General features: G+C 41.8%; 1 protein-coding gene across 3 annotated transcripts in view; it reads left to right on the top strand.

The window, feature by feature from the left end:
• fam184ab (family with sequence similarity 184 member Ab) overlaps positions 1-22,141 on the top strand; it is a 122,114-nt gene that overhangs the window by 57,724 nt on the left and 42,249 nt on the right. For all 3 annotated transcript variants that reach the window (XM_063901587.1, XM_063901588.1, XM_063901586.1), the window contains exons 6-12: positions 202-453; positions 4,051-4,186; positions 5,225-5,406; positions 11,368-11,553; positions 18,791-18,913; positions 20,161-20,322; positions 21,282-21,403. In XM_063901587.1, the coding sequence (XP_063757657.1) occupies positions 202-453; positions 4,051-4,186; positions 5,225-5,406; positions 11,368-11,553; positions 18,791-18,913; positions 20,161-20,322; positions 21,282-21,403 (1,163 nt within the window). The remainder of the gene's footprint in view (positions 1-201; positions 454-4,050; positions 4,187-5,224; positions 5,407-11,367; positions 11,554-18,790; positions 18,914-20,160; positions 20,323-21,281; positions 21,404-22,141) is intronic.

The raw sequence follows: 22,141 nt of genomic DNA, 5'->3' as shown, positions 1-22,141 counted from the left end.
TGCCTCTTTATGTTCATTAAATTGCAAATTGATGAGAAAGCTTTTCATCCATCCAGAATGTTTTCCAAATGAATACCCAGTTTAACATAAAGAAAAAGGCGGGAAATCTCAAAACACAGATAGAGAATATCCCTGCTAGATGCTTGTTTTCCACACTTCGATTAATCTGAGGTTGTTTCTTCCTCTGTCCTCCTCCCCCAGGCTCAGGCGTTCTACGAGCGCGAGCTGGAGGCCATGAAGAGGACCCAGCAGCTGACCGCCGACAACCTGTTGGCGTGGAAACGCACCGAGTCCGAGCTGCGGCGGGAGTTTCAGACTCAGGAGGCGGCGCTGCAGAAGACGCTGGGGAAACTGAGGGTGGAGCTGGCCCGGGTCATGGATGAAGCGCGGGAAAACCGGGAGAAGTCCCACAAGCTGCAGGCGTCGCTCAACTCCGCCGACGGCAACGTCAAGGTGAGTTTAGCACCCCCGACCCCCCCAACCCACCCCACCCCCAACAGGTGATCCATTCATGGATGCTTTTTGTTTCTGCACTATAAAGGCCAGACAGGATAGGGATAGTGCAAAAGAACATCCTGTAATTTAATGGAATGGTCTATGATCTGATTTTGAATTTTGAACAGATTTTATTTCCAATTTTTATCGACAGCTTGCAAAATGTGTCCTCTGTCATAGAAGGTGAAATGGTTGTTTAAACTATATTAGCCAATGGAATATGATATAAATAAATGAAATGGATCACAGTTTAAATAGTTGTAGTGGTGACTTTGATACTTACCTTTATTTAATTACATGAAGCAGAAGTCCTGCAAACTTTCTATTTCTGACAATTACGCCTTAAATATGCACTTAATTTTCATTTCAAAATCAGCATATACAGTATTTGAAATCAGAAATGATCAGAGTAGACCTAAAGCAAGCATCGAGAACGTTATTAAAGTCATAAATACAAAATATTTGTTGAATTTCAACCCGTTTTCAACCATTTATTTCAATGAAATCATTACAAACAACACTTTTTATCATGAAAAATATACATTATTAATTAAATATTGACAGTATCTCCTCTTCCTATCCCATTGGTACCTTTATTGTTTAATTAGTAGTGTTGTGTAGATATGTTTTTCCGAGTGGAACCCCTTTATGTTTGTGTAATTTGCAAACACAATGCACATCCCAGCCTCCAGTTTCTATTCTGCAAAATAAAACATGCAATTAAACGCTGCACCAACAAAAGCAGAGAAGAGGCAGATGGCAAGCAAGGAAACCGGAATTTAAATGTGCTCGTTATCAAATATTCAAAAGCATCATTTTGGCAGTAAGTTGGCCGTTTTTTGTGTAAAAATTCAGTTTTTTCTACTTTCTGAGGAAGCGGATATATTATCTCGAGCGTTAAAAATAAAGTTGACATGCGCTCGGGGGAGTCAGTTAAGTAGGTCTGTTTTGTTGTCCTGATATGCTGTGTGAAATCATCTCTGATTGCTCTGAAGACAGGAAGGGTCCCCGTTCCTCAGCGACACTGGGAATATGATCGAGGTCAGCAGTGGTTGGTGGGCCTGGAGTTAATAATCTCACTCGTTTTCAGAGCAATTAACTGTAACCCAGATAAAGAACCGGCAACAGAGCAACAGAGAGAGAGCTGGAAACAGACTTCAGCTGACAGTTCAATTCAAGATTCAAGGCGGAAAAACAGAAATCAGAGAGCAGAAACAATTTGATCTCGTTATGTTTTTGATAAGTTGTGATAAGGGTAATACATCTCTTAAAGACGCCTCATTTGCTTCTTGGGGTTTTCCGTTCCCTGTAGTGTGTATTGTAGGTTTTAGTGCATGTAAATGGTCTGCAAAGGCTAAAATCCCTGAGTTTCTCCCCCACACATTGGACTCCTTTGTTTACTTCCTGAAAACAGTGTCATCACTATGTAACAGCCCTATTGGCCAGCGCTCCAACACATTGTGCCTGACAGGCTATGGGGCGGGACATCTCTAAGCGGTTGAGCCAATCACAACTGAGCTGGCCAGCTAACCAATCAGAGCAGACTGGCTCTGGTTTCAGACAGAGGGTGAAAAGAGGTATAGCAGCTCAGGCAGTATGAGAGAAATAAAGAGCTTCTTGAACATTAAAGCATGGAGACATGTCACTGATATGAACCCAGAAAAAACATAACTGGGCCCCTTTATTTCCAACTTTTCACACATCGTACTTCTTTATTCCTCATGCATGAAGATAATTTATTGTTTGCTTTCCACAACTTCACTAATAGTCTTTTTCTTTTTACGGGCATTCTTTAAATTAGCATAAAATATGGACATAACACCAGTGGAAATCACATGTAGTTGTCATTAGGATGCTCCAGCTTCCTGCTTCAGTATTCCCTGTCATCCTCCTTAGCTCATGATTTAGGAGACAATTCTCCAGAGAAAATGCAGGCAAATGATTGCTTGGAGAAACTCAGACAGACGCAATTAATCGCCGACCGTTCACAAGCTTCTACAGGAATACGCACGCCAAAAATTACAAATTATCCCCCGAGTGAAATACTCCACTGAAGCTACGCTAAATCGCTGCTGTCATTTGTCTTTGGACTAAATACTCCTCTCTCAGGTGAAGCCCATCTGGATTAGTTAGGGAAAGCTTAAGGCAGGATGAAACAATACGTCATCCAAAGAACAGATTAGAAGGTCTTTTATTACATAATAAAGATGATTGACAGATGTGGGTATCTGTGTGTGTGTGCGAGTGTGTGTGGGTGGTTCAGTAATACAAGGAGGGGTGAATCAGAGGTAAGACTTAATGTTGGTTTCAATGGGATCCCTCTCACAAATCAACAGAGACTTAATTAATTCAACTTTAAAGCTATTTTTACATTTCATCCAGCCGGGTACATAATCAGAAGTGCGTTATGGGTCCCACAGCGGGGATTCTTCAGTGTGCAGCTATCACAAAAGGTAAAAAGTAACGTATTCAATAGAGATGCGAACCCACGTTAATAAAGGGGATAAAATCAGTACAAATGCATTAAACAGAACTAAGCGACTTTTAAAAATGTCCGATTATTTTTGCAAAATTATCAATTTTTCCAGAAAAATCTGCATTTTTTTCCTAATTTTGGATTTTTTTCTCTAAATGTCGACTTTTACGTTTTCAACTCAGTTTTTCAAATGTCCTACTATTTTCTCATTATTGTAATTCCTTCTTCACGTGGCCCTCATCATCTTCTTTTACATATTCACACTTTTTGTTTCCACATTTCTTTTCCTTTCTATTTTCTTTTCCTGTCAAAGACAGTGGACATATAAAGTAGTGCTTCCACTGTGTGACACACACACACACACACACACACACACACACACACACACACACACACACACACACACACTGCAGCGGCGGCAGTGACAAAGAAACTTCAGTGTGAAGTGTGTGTGTGTGTGTGTGTGTGTGTGTGTGTGTGTGTGTGTGTGTGTGTGTCTGCTCTGTGGTTATCACACTGAAGTTTATTTGTCACTGCCGCCGCTGCAGCAGTAATTAAGTTCAAGGCAGGCAGTTTGATGGGATTGAAAGATGTGAAATTGCCCCTCATGAGTTCCTTCAGAGCGCTAAAAAACACAGCTTGTGTGTGTGTGTGTGTGTGTGTGTGTGTGTGTGTGTGTGTGTGTGTGTGTGTGTGTGTGTGTGTGTGTGTGTGTGTGTAAAATCCCTCCCTGAAGTGTGGTTCTTATTAATTGAACAGCAGTCAGCATACTCTCCTGATCCTCAGTTATTAATCATATGCCGCCAATATGTTTCAGTCTGTAAAAAGAAACAGCTCGGGCAGTTTCATATTTGTGAGAATCGCTGATAGCTTCAAATTATTCAGCTACAGCATAAGCAATGACAGCATGATTATAACATAAACATATTCATAACCTAACCCTCCAGCATCCATCTTCTTTGCCCTCTTGTACAGTATGTACTGGTCCTCGTAGCAGTCTGGTGTATCCGCCAGTGTAAGTGTTAACAGAGTTGTCTTTCCTCTCTCTTATGCTGTTTTGATTTTGATTCCTCCTCCAGGACCTAACCAAGCAGCTGGACGAGGTGACCCAGAACTCAGAAATTGTGGAGATCCGTCAGAAAGAAGCCGAGTGTGAACTAGAGGCAGCCAGAGACCGGGTTCAGCAGCAGGCAACTGAAATACTGCTCAAAGCCAGTAAGACCCCCTCCTCTCTCATTCGGCCTTCTTTTCATAACACCGGTGCACCCACGCTACCCACAAGACACTTCCTGGGCTTGACGTGCAAACACATCAAACACATCCCCTAACAGCTCTCATCCCGTCTGAGGCATCACGGCCCGGAACGCTTTAATGGCGTAATGCTGTATTTCCAATCTAATGGTATTCCCAGTCCCTCAGAGGCAGAGCAAGCCCTTCACACATCAATTATTCCCGGTGTAAGGTTTGTGTTTGTTTGTGTGCAAATCGTGGCGTGTTAGTATCTGATTTAATATCTCATGACGTCGCTCTGTCAGTCCTTTGTGAAGCAACATCGCCTGAAATGTGTGAGCAATAGCGGCCGGATTATGCTTGGCCCATTGGTCCCGTGACCGAAGAGGACGCTTCATCATTTTCCACTACAGCTGTTTGCATGTGAAGGAGAAGAATAACATCTACCTTCTCATTTATTTAAACTGTTCTTGGTTTCTTTGTTTGGTTTATTTGGATGTGTTGTCGTGGGAACTCGTATTTAAAGGTCCAATATTGTGCAAAATGCACCTTTTAATGTCTTTAATATATGTCCCCCTGTGTCTTAAGAGACCCAGAAAGTGTCCAATTATGTGAAAGCCGCTCAAAAAATGGGTTTGAGTTCATAGGTGACGTAAAATCCATCTTTGGCGTCATTTGTGGGTTGTACGGCATTCGCAACAACCAACCAGGGTAAATAAAATGGTTGATAAATAGCAACTCCTTAACCCAGCATTTATTTCATTGCACTAGAAAGTTCTGCTGGACCGTCCAAGTTGACTTTAAGTGAAATCGTCAGAAAAAGTACCTCCTCCTGCAAAATAAATGGGCTGACTGAAATGTCAGGTTTAATGAAAGAGGTCAATGGCCAATATAATTGAAAAGCAAAAAAACTGCTGACTCCAGTTGTGACAAGAAACCCTCCAAAGAGTGCCAGTATGCAGATGACACCCTCTTCTCTCTTGGCATGGTGCTCACGTCCGTCTGCTCCGTCCTGTGCCTCAGGTCAGATCAGCAGCCTGCAGGCCACACAGATGACGCAGGAGGCCGCCATCAGGGACCTGGACAACGAGCGCAGCCGGCTGAAGGACAAGGTGCTGAGGATGGAGGAAGAGAGGGAGGCCCTGCAGAGCCAGAGCCAGGCGCTGGACGATAGGCAGAGACAACAGCTCCAGTCCCTCGAGAAGGTGTGTGGGTGTGTGTGTGTGTGTGTGTGATTTATATTCTCTTCGGAGCTGAATAACACCGTCATGAATAACCAATAAGGCATCAATATGCTGTGGCTGTGAGGCTCTTGGTAGACTTGGCTCCAGACTTGTTTTCTCCTCCTTCAGATACAGTACGTTCAAATATTCTGAGCTCGTATTCTGGAGAGTAGCTCCTTGCATAGAAAACAAGACAATTATACCTCGGAGAAAACTCAAAGCAAGATATCGGTATATATTTGAGGGTTTAAGTAGTTTGAGAGACTGCCAAATGCATAAAGATTAGTGTCCATGCATTCTTGAACAACATCAGAGGAGATGGACTGGAATATTTCCTCCGTCTGTAGCTCGTTGTGATTCTCTGAGCTTAGTTCTTGTAGAGGACTGATGATTCCTTCCTTCATCTCTGTCTTCAGTTCGTCTTTAAAGCTCTTTGATAGAGTTGCTAATGGTTTGCTATCCCGATGTGTAGTGTTCCTGCGTTATCCTGTTGCTCCTCTCTCATTGTTAGCCCTCGTAGCTGCAGAGATTTCTTCCTCATCACAGTCTGGCTTTTTGTTGATTTTCTGGCTTTTTCGATTGTTTCCCCCACTCATATCTTAATGTTTAGTTAGCAGAGGTGGGAAGTAACTAAGTACCTTTACTCAAGTACTGAATTTCAGTACAATTTTTTGTTACTTTGTACTTCTACTCCACTACAAATCAGAGGTAAATGGTGTACTTTTACTCCACTACATGTATTTAATCCCTTCAGTTGCTAGGCAGATTAGGATTAATGATGGTAAATATAATCAGCCCTTAAATCAGACTTTAGTTCACCTGCAGTAAATCCAGCAGCTACCCTGCAGTATACAAAGCCATTCAAACTAGCTGCACCTTTACCAGCTCTGAGAACACTTTAATGATCAATCATTATAAAACATATCAGAGATATTATTCTGAAATGGACCAATCAGACAATGACTACTTTTACTGTCGCTACTTTAAGTACATTTAGATGAGAGTACTTTCTACTTTCACTGGAGGAACATTTAGAATACTTTTACTGTGACAGAGTATTCCTACACTCTGGTACTTCTACTTTACTCGAGTACAAGACCTGAGTACTTCTACTTTACTCAAGTACAAGATCTGAGTACTTCTACTTTACTCAAGTACAAGATCTGAGTACTTCTACTTTTACTCAAGTACAAGACCTGAGTACTTCTACTTTACTCAACTACAAGACCTGAGTACTTCTACTTTACTCAACTACAAGATCTGAGTACTTCTACTTTACTCAAGTACAAGATCTGAGTACTTCTACTTTTACTCAAGTACAAGACCTGAGTACTTCTACTTTACTCAACTACAAGACCTGAGTACTTCTACTTTACTCAAGTACAAGATCTGAGTACTTCTACTTTACTCAAGTACAAGATCTGAGTACTTCTACTTTACTCAAGTACAAGACCTGAGTACTTCTACTTTACTCAACTACAAGACCTGAGTACTTCTACTTTACTCAAGTACAAGATCTGAGTACTTCTACTTTACTCAAGTACAAGATCTGAGTACTTCTACTTTTACTCAAGTACAAGACCTGAGTACTTCTACTTTACTCAAGTACAAGACCTGAGTACTTCTACTTTACTCAAGTACAAGATCTGAGTACTTCTACTAGGAGATTTGTTATATCATGTAGGAAGCTTGTGCTGTCTTTCATTTTGACCTTAAGTCCTTAATCCCTTAAATTCTGTCCTAAAACATACAAGTTTTACCCAAAACTGATTCATATCCTCATTCCGTTTTGGTATTGACATTCCTGTGACTGTACAGAGTAATCCCCCCCCCCCCGTGTACTCTTGAGGAGTTGCCACAAAGCCAGTAGATGTGGAACAACAATCTGACTTGAACTATTGATTGATTTCAGGAAGAGCTTTACAGAGGAGACCAAAAGTCAAGGCGTGAGCGTATAGCTGTATAAAAACGCACCAGGACTAAAGTCACTCTTTGTCTGTCTGTCTTTGCATTTTAATCACTTCTCCAAGTCATTTTGTTTCAGGAAAGTTAAATGCGACACAGATTTGTGCAGACCTTCAATCATCAAACTGTTGTTAGGGTCAAACTTTGTCAATCGCATAAACTTTGAAAGCTAAATTGCTCCTCAAAAGGTCACATGATTTTAGCAACAGTGGAGTCAGCAGAGCCACCGCAGCCAGCAGTAAATGTCAAGTGTCGCAGCTTCATGTGTGTTTTGCATCCCTTTATCTCTGACATTTGTGCAGTGTAATCCTCCGGGAGCTTTGAGAGTCCTCCCGCTGAGCGACGCTGCTGTGAATTTCAATGTCTTCCTCTGGACGATACACCATCTCGCACGCTCAAACTGTACGGCACCTTCCTGTTCAGGCTGCGGCGACATCCCTCAGTATTATTTCTGCCGTGTTTTAACTCAAAAATCTTTATATTTGAAACAGAAATAAAGTGCTTTTTATCTTCTTTGCCTTAATGGATGAATGTTTGGATTAATTGTGTTTCAAAATGAGCAACATTAGCAAAGAAAAACCATTTCAGATAAGGGTAGTGGTCTGACTTAATTATACAGCGTTGTGGAAAAGTCATTAGAGTAATGGGAGGCTTTTCCGTTCCCTTATCTCTTTTCTTTTTCTCATTTATGTTTTGTGTTTTATTTTCCCATGTCGTCTCTCTGTGCAAAAGGAAAAATCTACCCCCCAATATGTTCTCCAGCCCTTTTGTTCAGCTGAACCCCTCTGGGTGGGTTTGGCCATACGACAACCCAGCAGTCTCTCTCGGTTTGACCGGCTTGATGGATGCTTTTTTTGGTCGATTTCCAAAACCTCCTTCTGGTTTATAGCAATTAGTGTTTCAAAAATATCGTCCCTGGTGGGAGCTTGGAGTTTTTGTGTTTTATGTTGTTGCCAATGTCTGATTTATGCAATAATCTTCCAGATACTAACTCGTTTTATGACTCATAATGGCCAAATAGCGTGTACATTGTGCATCTTTAGGACGGGCTGCAGTGTGAGTGTGTTTGCAATATGTCATCTCAGGACACAGCTCTGAAGATCTGCATGAGTTTGAGTTTAGAAGATGATTAAGAAAAGGTTTAATGTATGGCCTGATCTGTGTTTATTATAATGGATCAATATCAGCCAAAAGAAAAGCCACTTATTTGCTGTGTGTTTGGTACCTTTCAATCTGCTATTTCTGCCTTTTTGTTCTCCTCAATTCAACCCCTGGCTCTACAGTTCCTCATTTCAATATATATGAGTGTAAGTATTAGACTCTCAGTGGGAAAAATATATGATTGCACGGTTGATTTGTTTCGTTCTGACACCCAGGTTTAGCAAAATGTAGAAGGTCTGATGATAACAAACTCATTGGATGATACAATACTCTCTTCATCGTTGAGCCAGTGCTGACTATCAGGTTAAAATGACAGATGATGCCAGCTGAAATCCATATCAGATGTTGCTAATTAATATTAATACCACGCTTAACTTATTGACCAGAACAGACCAGAAAAGAAGCCGGTGTCTCAACCAAAGATTGTCTATTTGTAGTCCCAGCTTTTTGTAGTCCCAAGTGACAGCAATATGTCTTCTAGATTTCTTCCAGTTTCCACTTTCCTTTGTACAATAGGAATCATTTAAGCTTATCAAGAATCAAAAACTAGATCTGGACAGTCCTTGTATCTGGTCCATTTATTCATTATGTCCGTTCTTTCTTTTGCATACCTTGTATTTTTATAAATGTCAAGCAACACAGCCAAAACAAGTGAAGCAAAGCAACAGAAACCTGAACAATCTGAACCTCAAAGCCATTATCTACATCTCTGCAGCAAAAACACAATGAAGTTTGGACAGCTGAGTACCATAAATGTAATGTAAAACCAAAAGAAAAGGTTTTATTCGATGCATTTGATCTCATTAGTAGTCACATGAAGTCACTAAATCCTGGTACACACAGGGAACAGTCTCACAGAGAGGGTCTTGGCTTGCTTTAAAGGTCTTTTACTATTCCTGCTGTCAGCTCTAGTGATGGATATCTCTGCTCCCATGTGTGTTTCTTGGCACAGCTAGGCTAATTAAAATGTTGCTAAACCCATGCGATGAAGAACCAGCTGCTCCCTTGATTAAACCCAAAGTAAATCGGTTACAGATTACACTTTTCAGTTCCTTAGAAACATCTCTGTTTACTGTGACCTTGCGAAACCCTTTTGTTCCTGCCTGTCTGCTCGTCTGACAAAATACGGAGCTCAGGAACAACTTAAATCAGCAGGACTTCTTCTCTCCTCTGTGTCCTCTGAGCTCGCTGCTATCCATCCTGAATTTCACTTTCCTCTTTTATCCCTGCAGTTTAAAATCTATGAGGCAGCTCCTTTCTGATTCAACCCCTACTACTCCTCTTACTCAAACAATCACTAGCACAACACTGATCAGCATGCTCTAAATGATCCCAATTAACCCCCCCACAGCTGTGATTGTCTTATCTTAGCTTAGCAGCAATTACTCTTACACAACAATCAATATATCTCCATGTTCAGAGACTCAAACAGGCTGTAACCGATAGCATACTTTGCTAACTAGTTCACTGCCCACAAAGCATTACATCCAAAGCCATGAGTCAGCAGATCACAATTAAACTATATTTCTGGGGTAAGATGTAATGTAAGACTAAGCCCCATTAAGGACGCAATCAATCAATTAAGAGTTGAGATTCTTAACTGTTTTTTGCATATGCTAAGTCCAGGTTAGCACTACCTTTGCCAACCATATTGGTGAGTTTCCCCTTTCTCTAATTTAAGCACAACATACTGTTTTCAAATAAAAACAAATACAAACATAACATTTTGGATTTTTGGAGTTGTAACTTTGAATGTGGAATCTAAACATGGACTTTAAATGTAGAATTGGAAATGAAACCTGGAATTTGATTATGAAATGAGCCGAGCAGTTCAACCGGAAATGGTTAATGAAATACATGAACCATTTAGCAGTTGAATGATCTTTTTCAAACTCATTCACCTAAACATGATTAAACAAGTCATGCATTTTGTAGAGGCTAGTGTGGCCTTTATCCTCCAAGCATGGTCCTATCCCTCTAGCACAAACTTGGCTGAAATCCACTTTAAATATGGTGATGTACATCCATTATTGGAAAAGGTGTGGTACATTTAATTGAAACCCAGAGTTTGCAGGTTTGTTTTTCTGTAGCAGAAGGCCAACAGTGTAAAGATAAAAGTAATACGACACAAAGTGTAAGCTTTAGCCTTAATATATTAACATTAAATCACCATCAAGTGCATATAAAATCACTTTCTCTGCAAAAACATTCAAAAGTCTGCCTGAGACGACTATGCAGCCAAGCTATAGCGCATATTAGTCATGCAGTTGTTTTTCCAGACGATATTATTGACAATGAGTCTGCTTCTGTTTCTTTCGAAGATTAATTTATTGCAAAAAAGAAGGTCATGCCCCCCTGTTATCATAAGGAAATGAGTAGCAGGAGTAGCTAGGGGCCATGATTTAGCAAAAAGTCCTCCTGAGGCTGCAGACAACAGCTATCAAACACCGACACCACAATAACGTCTGGCATACGCTGCTCTGTAATCAATAAGCCTTTTATCAGTAGTCCAACAAGGAGTCTGTTACAAAGGGCTCTGTCTGCAGGCTGTTGGGTTTCAGAAAGATGGAGCATTTGCAGACAGAGTTAAGAATTTATTCCTTGGCTGTCACTTAAGAAACATTTATATTTGGCTTAAACAGCATATGGGATGAATGTCAGCCGAAGCTCTTTCTGTGTGTGTGTGTGTGTGTGTGTGTGTGTGTGTGTGTGTGTGTGCGTGTGTGTGCGCGTGTGTGCATGCATGCGCGTCGTCTTCCAAAACACTCACCTTTCTAAACCTGTGTGTTTATGCATATTCATGTCTGTTGTCCTCAGACCCTGCTTGAGGAGAAGTCGTCCCACGAGAAGGACATGAAAGACATGCAGGCCCGATCCGAGGACGAGGTCAACCAGATGAAGGACGGCCAGGCCCGGGCTCTGGAGGAGGTCGCCAAGAAACACCGAGTGACCCTGGAGAACGCCCTCAACAACGCCGAGAAGGAGAAGAACCGCATGCTGGCCGTGAGTGTTCACACACAGCAACACACACATGTATATAAATATTCATAGCGGGGTTGATGTTTGTCCTTCACTGATCTTCCTATAGCCGTGTTGTCCATCTCTACTGGAGATCTAATGGAGGCTTTTTCCTGCTCTCGATTTCCTCGTTCTGACATGTTACTCTTGCTTTGATTAAAACAAAATACCCGGATATCAGATAACTATTTGTCCGACAGATGATGAGCTTGTCGTGCTCAATGAATACAATCCATACGATTCATTCCTCTGTTTATTCACAATCGATTTCTCGGTCGTGAACACCAGGAGAAATCAGCGTTGGCTTTTAGTTCATCGGGAATGTTGTACCATTATCTTTGGAGGACTTGCCAACTAAGGAACAGGGATTCTGCACTCCCAAAATAAGACAGTTGTTGGTGAAAAAATTATATTATTTGTCAGATTTTGATCCAACCTTGCAAGCTATTTGGTTACTTGTGTCAGGGTGAAATAGGACCCAAGTGCAGTAATGAGGAGGAGGTATACAAGGTAGAACGAATAGTGTGCTTTTATTTATAGAAAGCTGTTAACAAAATACAAAAGTGAGGACGCAGGTACAACAAAGCAAAAGTAGCAAAACTATAACAAACCAGAAAGACGCAGGTGGACAAGGGAGGGCTGACTACGGATATCCAGAACATGACACAGGGAACAAAGTCACAGGAAAGACGAAGACACACCGGGACTAATCACAAGACAAGACTATTGGGAGTGGAGGAGAAACACAAGGGCGAAAACAACGAGACAATCAGACACCGGAGGGCAAACACAGGAAGGGACACCACAAGGAGGAAGATACATTTCAAAATAAAACTCAACAAAACCCAATAATCATGACAACTTGGCGTTAAACACACACTTAAACACACGCTACAGTAGTTTAAGAATTGTTGTCATGGGTTGATTTACATCCCATAAAGTCGTTCCTCTCAGCCTCAAATAGCTTCATCTACTCAACGTATGTGCTGCAGAAGAACACACACTTTACTTGAAGCTTGATAAGATGGACTTCATGTGAGCTCTTGATATCGAGATACTCCCACAGCCCTCCCTGTTGCCCGTTAACAATTCAAACGGTATGATGTTCAGGAATGACTCAGTCAAAATGCAAGCTGTCTCTCTCTCTCAGTCTCCCTGCGTTGCGGAGGTGTCGCCTGCCAAGCGATTTGAACCTGTCGCACCGCCTCAGGCTGTTGATGATAAACAGGACTCAATGAACGAGTGGTGATTATGGATGACAGACGTGCGGTTTTCTCTGCATATGTTTCCATCTGATTAACAACCCGCGACGGACCACAGTCATAGTGTAAGAGGAGGAATATATATATCCAATTTGTATTGTCTTAGTTTAGAGGTTGAACTGTGTTTTTAAACGGCAGCTCTGACAGTAAAGATATCCGTCTAATATGAGTTTATTTCCCGGAATAGAAACAGTTTCAAGACAAACCAAGAGAAGACATGCTTTGATGTAATGACCCGACGTTCAACATGTATTACGTTAAGATTTTGAAGTAGAAAACAGGAAGTCATTGTGATTTACCTTCCTGCTTTATCTCACATTTCCTGTTCAAGATGTGCTTATTAAACTACAGAAGTTCACATGACGTTTCTGCAGAAGTATCTAAAAGCTATTATGTTAAGAAACAACATTGATCAGCTCTGCAGTGCAGGAAACGAGACGAAGCTCCCAACACAAGCGACCATTTTCAAAGCTATTTTCTTATCTCTCTGCACAGGTTGATATATAAAGGAACACCGCATCACACGCAGGAAAGAGAAGTGACAGCGGCTCAGATACCTGCAGCAAATGTGCAGTTTATTTATGTTGTTTATAGCCTACAACACATCAAAGGGAGCTATAACCGTGACTAAGAAGCGGGCGGAAATGCGGCCTACTGACGTGGGAGAAAGTGTGTGTATTTATTCATTCATCACCAATGACTTCAAGAGGCAACTCGGAGCTCATTTAGCCCGGGACGGCGGAGTATTCTCGATGAGCTTGTGACGCCGATGATGTTAGAAAATAGAAGCTAAAAAAGGGAAAATTGTGAATGAAAACATATTTGGTGGCAGCTGTTCGGAGTCTGACTCACACAGTTGATAAGAGGCTGTTTTTGGGGCGATGCTAAAACTGCTATTCACAAAGAAAGACTCACAGCTGCTTTAATGTGTTGATGTGAAGCAGGAAATAAAGGAGTAGATTAACGAACTACCCACACATGTGAGGAAATACACAAAAATAGAATGCACATATAAGAGGTTTAAATACCCTTATAAAAGTAGTGCCGACTCTGTTGTGATTGGTCAACCGCTTAGAGATGTCCCGCCCCTGGAGACCTAGCCAATAGAAGTGGGAGTGTTACATAATGGTGTCACTGGTTGTTCTGGAAGTAAGGAGGCGTTTTTAGGCGGGGGAGAGGAGGAGTGTGTGGGAGAGAAACTCCCTCTGGAAGGATCACATACATTTTAGCCTTAGCAGACAGTTTACATGCACTAAAACCCATATAAGACACTACAGGAAAGGGAAAACCCCAGAGAGCGTACTGGGGCCTCTCCAAGTTATTGTGCATATGACAATGAAACCTATCAACGTATGACTTCACATATGTCACTTTGAAACATCATTTTGATTCCTTTTATTCGCAGTCAATAAACACTAAGTGACCAAATGTGTTAAGCACCAACGTCTCTCTAACGGGTCAGGAGAGTCAGAATTGAAATGAGTGTGGGGGTTTTGACATTTAAATGAGAGCGGGACCCTTCAATCTGACATTTACTGCATATGAAACTGCAAGAGGAGAGTATGGAGTGTTAAGTGTTCGAAATTAGGACAAAATAATGGGAAGGGTTGGCTTTGGCTGTGTGTGTGTGTGTGTGTGTGTGTGCGTGTGTGTTTCTCTCAAACTTCCAGCATTAATATTTCACCGCTACTTACTTAGCACAGTGTGTGACGACCCCTCACTGGGCTTTAGCTCCCACGTACAGCACACACACACAGACACATACACACACACACGCACACACACACTTCTTAGACAATGCTTTTCTCTGCTTGTCTTTTGCATATTCTATGGTATATATTTTTACCCCCTGGGAAGGACATGAGTTCCTGTTTTGGAACCAGAGAAGTGTATTCCTTCTTCCTGAGTGAAGTCAGGTCAGTTAAAGCAGGTTTTGCCGTATTTATGTTTAAACCTGCATGTTTCGTCCACTGATTTAAAGCTAATATAATGAATGAGATCTTTAAAGGAATCCAGCTGAATCTTTGAAAGAGAAAGAGGCATGGATGAAGGACTCAGTGTCTTTGCATATTACCTTTTACAGTTAAGGCTACCGGCTGAAAACCAGCTTTTGCACGGACTGAGGAAATAAATCAATGGTGTTTCAGAGTGAAGAATAACAAAAGGACATTTTCTTCATTTAAATATAGAAAGATCAATCGTTGCTTCGATAAATGTGTTCATTTTGGAACAAAACCTTTGTGAGACGACAATTTATTCCAGTAAGGGTGACTAAAAAAGCCTCACAGCCCTGCAACAATCTGCCTGCAAACATCACACACTTGCTCCCTCTCGTGCTCTCTGTTCAAATACTCCAAACTTCAGCGTCGGTATCATAAGGGAAATTGCTCCTGAGGATTACAACTTGGGTCCTGGGACTCGTTTAATGAGCCGGGGTCTCGCTGTTCCGAACCACAGCCCTCCATAATGCGACTGCAGACGATCCTGAAATAGCCCTGGTGGTGCTGATGATGATGCCCCCCCCCCCCCCTTCTCCTCTCTCCAGCGGGTCCCTTTTATTCCAGTCACACACAGTCCTTGTGGAAGCAAGTGATCAAATATTCTCTTGCATCAGAGTTGCGTGATGAGGACGGGGTTTTTAATGATAGTCCACAGGAGAGCCCATCAGTGTTTCTCTGTGGCTCTGTGTGGCGTTCAGGGCCTCATATTGCATCCTACTGTGTCCGATCATTACTACTTTACTCTGTACATCACTATATTGATCACTGAATTCCTAGGTATCGATATTCCGGATATTTTGTTCTGATATATGGATGGATTGATAGATATGGATGGATGAATGGATACTAAATGTAGTGGCTTAAAACTTTCTTGAACCACTTGCACGAAATAATCCACAACGAAAATCCATCTGAAGATTTATCCATTTATTTGGATGTCGGTTTTGTGGATGACAGAGGAGAGAGGGTGAATGTGTTCAGACACTTTCTGTTGACCGTGTGGTCCGGAGTTACACAGTATATTGTTTGTTTGGCGTCTTTATTAAACACCCTGAACTCTAAATGACAAGGGACTCTTGTATGGAACGTGTCACAGCGAAGAGCAAGTTTTATCCTCTCAGTGGCATTACTCATAGGGGGTATTTGCCGCTACAACAACAACAATGTTATGAAATCCTAACTCTATGATGATTTATGGTCTCATATTTAATATAATATCGATCATTACTCAGCGCTGTGTCAGTGTTGGTGAAGAAATACCTGAACGCCTCCATTGGACTCCTTAATTTACTTCCATTACAATGACATCACTATGTAACACACGCTCCAACACATTGAACCCGATAGGCCAAGGGGGCGGGACATCTCTAAGCGTTTGACCGTCCAACCAATCAGAGCAGACTGGACTCTGGTTTCAGACAGAGGGTGAAAAGAGGTGCTGCATCACAGGCAGTATGAGAAACATAAAGAGCTTTGTGAACATTAGAGCATGGACACATGTCCCAGGAGAGGAACAAAGCACAAATATGAACCTGTAAATGAGTCCTCTTTGAAGATTGAATGAGTGCAGCATTATTTTAGTTTTCATTGCCGCAGTTTTCTGCAGAATCACCGGGGAGGGGAGGGGCCTCTTCATCCCCCCACTCCTCTTCATTTGAGTCTTTTGTCTGCTCCAGGTGTCATCATGTCTAGTTAATCATCTTTCCCTTCATCACCTCTCCTCTTTCATCGCTTTATATTATAATGAGAGGTGTCTGTGAGCCGGCCGCGTTCAGAATACGAATGAACGCGTCTGCAGCGCCTCGCTCTCGCCCTCCATATCGATCTGCGAGCGACGACATGAATCCTGATGTGTCCGATCAGATTCCTCCTTACTCTCTTTTCTAAAGTGACAAATATGATGCACAGCATGATCAGACTGCTGGAGGTCACCTTCAGGGTTTCAACCTTTTCAATTTTTCAACATAAAGAGAACAATGTGATCATATTCATCTTTTCTTTGAAGTGTATTTAATGGTTCTTGTATTTCAAGGTTGAGATTGAAGTGTCTGATATGGTGCGTTGAATATTTAACCCTAATGAATCAGTGTCAGTTTCACAAAATTTGAAAACCTTACGTGCAAATGTACCTTTCCTGAAGCCTAAGTATGGTAGAAAATCTTATAAAAGAGGACCAATGAGTACACGTATTTAATAATGGGTCACATGACAATATGTAGTTTGAAATGAGGTTGTTTGCATGAATAATCATCCCCTAGTCCCCCCCCATCTCTCCTAGCATCCCTTAGCTTATTTTCCGGTTTTTTTGGCTGCATTTCTACGTTTTGATGAAGTGTGACCGCTCTAATTGTGTTTTTCGTTCAATCAAAACTGTAATGCTTCCTGCCAGGCACCAAATGATACAAGCATTCAGTATTTGGCAAACTGAACGAGCTGACAGCAGGGTAAATATTGGACTAGCATTCATCAGGTGGTTAGGATTCTGAATGAATGCTAATGTTCGTAGTCAACATGTTATTTAGGTGTAAACACATTATGGCAATGTTGCATTCAAAGCATGAAGGACAAAATAATGGTCTTCATCATGATCCTGAGTCTTCACCATGATCCTGAGTCTTCATCATGATCCTGAGTCTTCACCATGAGCCTGAGTCTTCATCATGAGCCTGAGTCTTCGTCATGAGCCTGAGTCTTCACCATGATCCTGAGTCTTCACCATGATCCTGAGTCTTCACCATGAGCCTGAGTCTTCCTCATGAGCCTGAGCCTTCATCATGAGCCTGAGCCTTCATCATGATCCTGAGTCTTCACCATGATCCTGAGTCTTCATCATGTCTTCATCATGAGCCTGAGTCTTCGTCATGAGCCTGAGTCTTCATCATGAGCCTGATTCTTCATCATGAGCCTGATTCTTCATCATGTCTCAATGATTAATGAATGAATGAATTGATTGATTAATTGATTGATTGATTGATTGATTGATTGATTGATCTACCTGAGCAAATGATAAGCAGAGCAGGTAAAAAACAAGAAAGTCTGAAGTTCAGTATCCAGATTTCACCAATCGATTCTCAACTTAGAAATCGTCTCCAGGAAAGTCTTTGTGAGGACCTGTGGGAGGAGACGGCTCCAGGCTCTTCCTGTAGCTCAGGATTTACTCAAGCTGGCTTCATTCATGTCTTTTTTACGGTTGCATAAGAGTGCTGAAAGTATTGCGAGCAACAACCAGGAGCTGCTTCTCGGCGAGAACAGGATATGCAAACTCTGGATCATTTTTAAGGCCAATCTGTGTCTCTGTATCCCAGATTAAACCCGACTATTTACCATATTAGTGTCAGTCAGTATCACTCCAGCGTCCTCCACTGAAACACAAGCTGTCATCACACTCGCTCGTCCTCTCATTCAGATGAATTTCCATTCATTTTTATGGAACTGTGTCCCAGTAGTCGATCATTTTATGTGTTTTTTTTTACAGCGTTACAAACTCCTCTTGTGTTAAAATGAATAATGGTGGAAAAATGTCATTCTCCCCAGCTCTAATTGTCCTGGGAAAGCAGCGATCGTTACGCGCTATAACGGGAATCGCTCCCCATTCATCAGCAGGCATAATAAGCTTTATTATGCTAACAATGCTCCCTCCTCTCTGTCAAGGACAATGCAATAGTTTGGGGGTATTTTTAGAACATGTTGCACAGTAATGGCAAACAAAGAGGAGTGAGGGAGGCTGGATCTGCTCTAAACTGAAGGAATATAAAGCATTTCTGTGTATCTTTATGGGTAAAAGTCCAGTCGTTCTGGTCCACTTTCATGTCTCTAACTGAGAGACTTCACAACACCATGAGTACTAATAAAACATCACTTGTGCTTCCAATCTTCGCTGGATTTGGTCTTGAATTCTTTAATTTTCTTGCTTCTTGACATTTGTCTTGACCGATGTGTGTCTCTGATGGTCGTCCACAGGAGCTGGATCAGCAGTTCGAGAAGGAGCGCCTCTCGCTGGAGGAGCAGAAGACGACGCTCCGGCAGCAGCTGGACGAGCTGAGGGAGGAGCTCACCTCCAAACTCAACGCCGCCAACGAGGAGGTAAACATTAAATATCGACCTGACTTTAGTGTGCATGGATGTCAGATCAATTAAAGCTTCAGAATCTAATTTAAAGCCACTCCAGCTTTCTTTGTTTGCTTCCTTCCCACCTTTACAGTAACAAATACAGTAGTGTTAACGAGCATTAAAATGCATCCGAATCTAAAATCAAAAAGCTGTCATCATGATGGTTATGGAGTCTGCATTCATGATGGATGTAGTAGTTTTTGTGGAGCTTTCTCTCACTTTGAAAGACCTTTACTCCTAAAGGTTTGCATCGTTTTTATGCAGAACTTTTGGTCCGTGTCAGCTTGAAATTTTGGCCCCATCTGTTGAGGGAGATAATCCAATTGATACTCCAGAAGCCAGAAGAGCCTTTAATGGCGAAATGTCGTTTTGTTTTCACAAAAAAAATGGAGGAACTGGAGCATGAATCCTCAATAATGCATGTGACTTCAATAGTAAATAAATATTGAATGGGATTAACCTTTTGAAACATAAAGCAAACAGAAACCCGGTCATATTACCAGCGGAAAAACCTTCCAAACTTTCTTTCAAGACGACCTAAAAATGTAGAAAATATAGTTTAAAAGCCAACATTTAGTTGCAGAAATGTAAAATCCCAGACTAAAATAACTTGTATGTGTCTGATATTATTATTTTTTTTACCTGACTTTGACTTTACCTTAAGAACTCGCCATTTTAAAAGAGAGTCAAGTGATTTAGAATAAAGCAAACTGTTTAACTACCAAATAAAATGCATCACTTTTAGAAGATGTGTGCTTTTTGTTATAGATTAGCAAAATAAAGTGTTGGCGTTCAGGAGTAATGTTGTTGGTTTTGCTAAAACCCAGTGCCTGCATGTTGTAACACAAAGAGAGAGAGAGGAACTGTAATCATTTCTACCAGAGGTTGGTTTGTGCCTGCTCCTTGAAAACACTGTTTTTCTGAGTATAAACTCACGCCTCGCTGTGTTTATTGCTGTTGTTTGTGCACTCCAATTTCCCACTGTGCAAGTTCAACTAATATCTGATGCGGAGCAAAACTATGTTGCCACGTCGGCAGAAAGAATGCGGACCCGGCTCGTGTTAAAATCAGGAATAGGAAAGGGTTATTGAATGCATTTTGGATGGAAATTCCACCTCACTGAGCAGAAAATGCTGATGAAGGAGTCCAGGTTCCAGTGAGATACAGCCCGGAGCGCAACAGTGTCGAGGTTTTGAAAATGGTTTATCCCCAACCCCCAGGTGATGCGGCTGCAGCAGGAGGTGCAGCAGGGGGAGCAGGACGTGGGAACAGCTGAGGGACAGATCTGCACCCTGAAGGAGGCGCAGGACAAACTGCTGGAAGAGCTGGACGCCACCAGAGCCCGGCTGAGAGAGACCAGCAACCTGCTGACCGCCCTGCAGGTCTGCACGCACACCCGCACACACACACACACACACACACACACACACACACACACACACACACACACACACACACACACACACACACACACACACACACACACACACACACACACACAGCTGCTTTACTTATGTGAGGACATACTGCTTTATGTAGTGCATTGACATTGATTTGTAGATGTAAATATGTCCTATAACAGGACAGATGTCTCCACTTCCAAAAAACTCCTCACTTCTAACGTCTTAAACTCATATTTTTACACAAATATATGTTCTTCCTGTACCTGTGAGGGCATGATATATCTTTTGCTCCTTTATCAGTGGAGTTTCTTAGTTTCTAATGATTTCTGACTCAATAAGTCACAAAACTGTGAAAAGATGACTATGGATTCCCAGCGCTTGCTTAGTTTGGACACAGTCATAACTGTTAGGGAGTGTTTTGCTTAGGTGTTTAACCTTTGACACATGGCATAGTTCTTTGGCTTTGGCCTTCGGGTTGCTGTAATCTCCCTTAAGGAGGCGCAGCTTGGGCGCTTTGTTGATGCCACTCTATGACCGAGCACAAGCTGACCTGAGATAGTTTATTGTTCAGGGTCAACTCGTGTCAACTCGTGGCTGCAGCAAATGCCCGTGTCTCTCTGAGTTTCGTCTCCATTGCTTCAGAAGTTTCCATCACAATAAACCCACATTTTCATCAATTGACAATGGTACAGAACAGATCCTCATATTTGAGTATATGGACAAATTCAGGATGGCCTTTTTTCTGTGATACTTAACTACATAATTTAATGGGTTTTTGAAGAACTGTTAGCTGTTAGCAATGTAACTCAAAAATGCTAAAAAGTTGCCAAAAGAAAAATCTTTGAGCAGCAATTAGATGATCAGAATACTATCCAATGTCCGTCTTTACGTCCCTCTGAGTCTGACTGACTCCCTCTCTGATTGTATTTCCTCCTCAGGGAGAGTTGGAGATCCAGAAGCGTCAGCATGAAGCCAAACTCATCACCACCAAAGAAGAAGAGAAACTTAAAATGGACAAGATGGCTCTGGAGCTGGAGCTCAAATGGACCGAAACACTCAGGTGTGTGTGTGTGTGTGTGTGTGTGTGTGTGTGTGTGTGTGTGTGTGTGTGTGTGTGTGTGTGTGTGTGTGTGTGTGTGTGTGTGTGTGTGTGTGTGTGTGTGTGTGTGTGTGTGTGTGTGTGTGTGTGTGTGTGTGTGTGTGTGTGTGTGTGTGTGTGTGTGTGTGTGTGTGAAAGGAAAGTAGTGAAATACTAAGACTTCCTTTTCTTATTTAGTCAACTCTTTCACACACACACACACACACACACACACACACACACACACACACACACACACACACAGCTCCCAGTATTGACCGGGATGAATCATTATTCCTGGACAGCTCTGCAACGTCTCCCTTCGATGCGGTGTTAAAGCCCTCAGCTCAGAGTCTCTGTTTACGTCCTCTTTTAGAAGAAGTTTTCCCAAAAACTCAAATAATAAAATTGACTGTTTTTGAATTTTGAACCGATGCACATTTAACATCAGCACCCTTTGACAACTCTATCAGAGTTTATCTCACCACTAACTTGTGTGTAGTGGCTTTAGATAGCAGGGAAGAGGTTTGAACGTGTTGCTTAAATCACATGTAAAGGAGTGGATAATATACGACTGCTCGGTCGGATAGTTGGTGAACATTTGGGCTTAAACAGCTCAACAACGACCAGACAAAAACATGTAAAGTCACATTGACTTATGTACAGAGCTTATAGAACAACCTTTCTTCCTCCCAAACTTTGTTCTTTTTCTAAACCTAA

The sequence above is a fragment of the Eleginops maclovinus genome, chromosome 15 (assembly GCF_036324505.1).
Source record: "Eleginops maclovinus isolate JMC-PN-2008 ecotype Puerto Natales chromosome 15, JC_Emac_rtc_rv5, whole genome shotgun sequence".
In the NCBI taxonomy this organism is placed as follows: Eukaryota; Metazoa; Chordata; class Actinopteri; order Perciformes; family Eleginopidae; genus Eleginops; species Eleginops maclovinus.
This window is presented reverse-complemented; position numbering and strand designations above follow the sequence as displayed.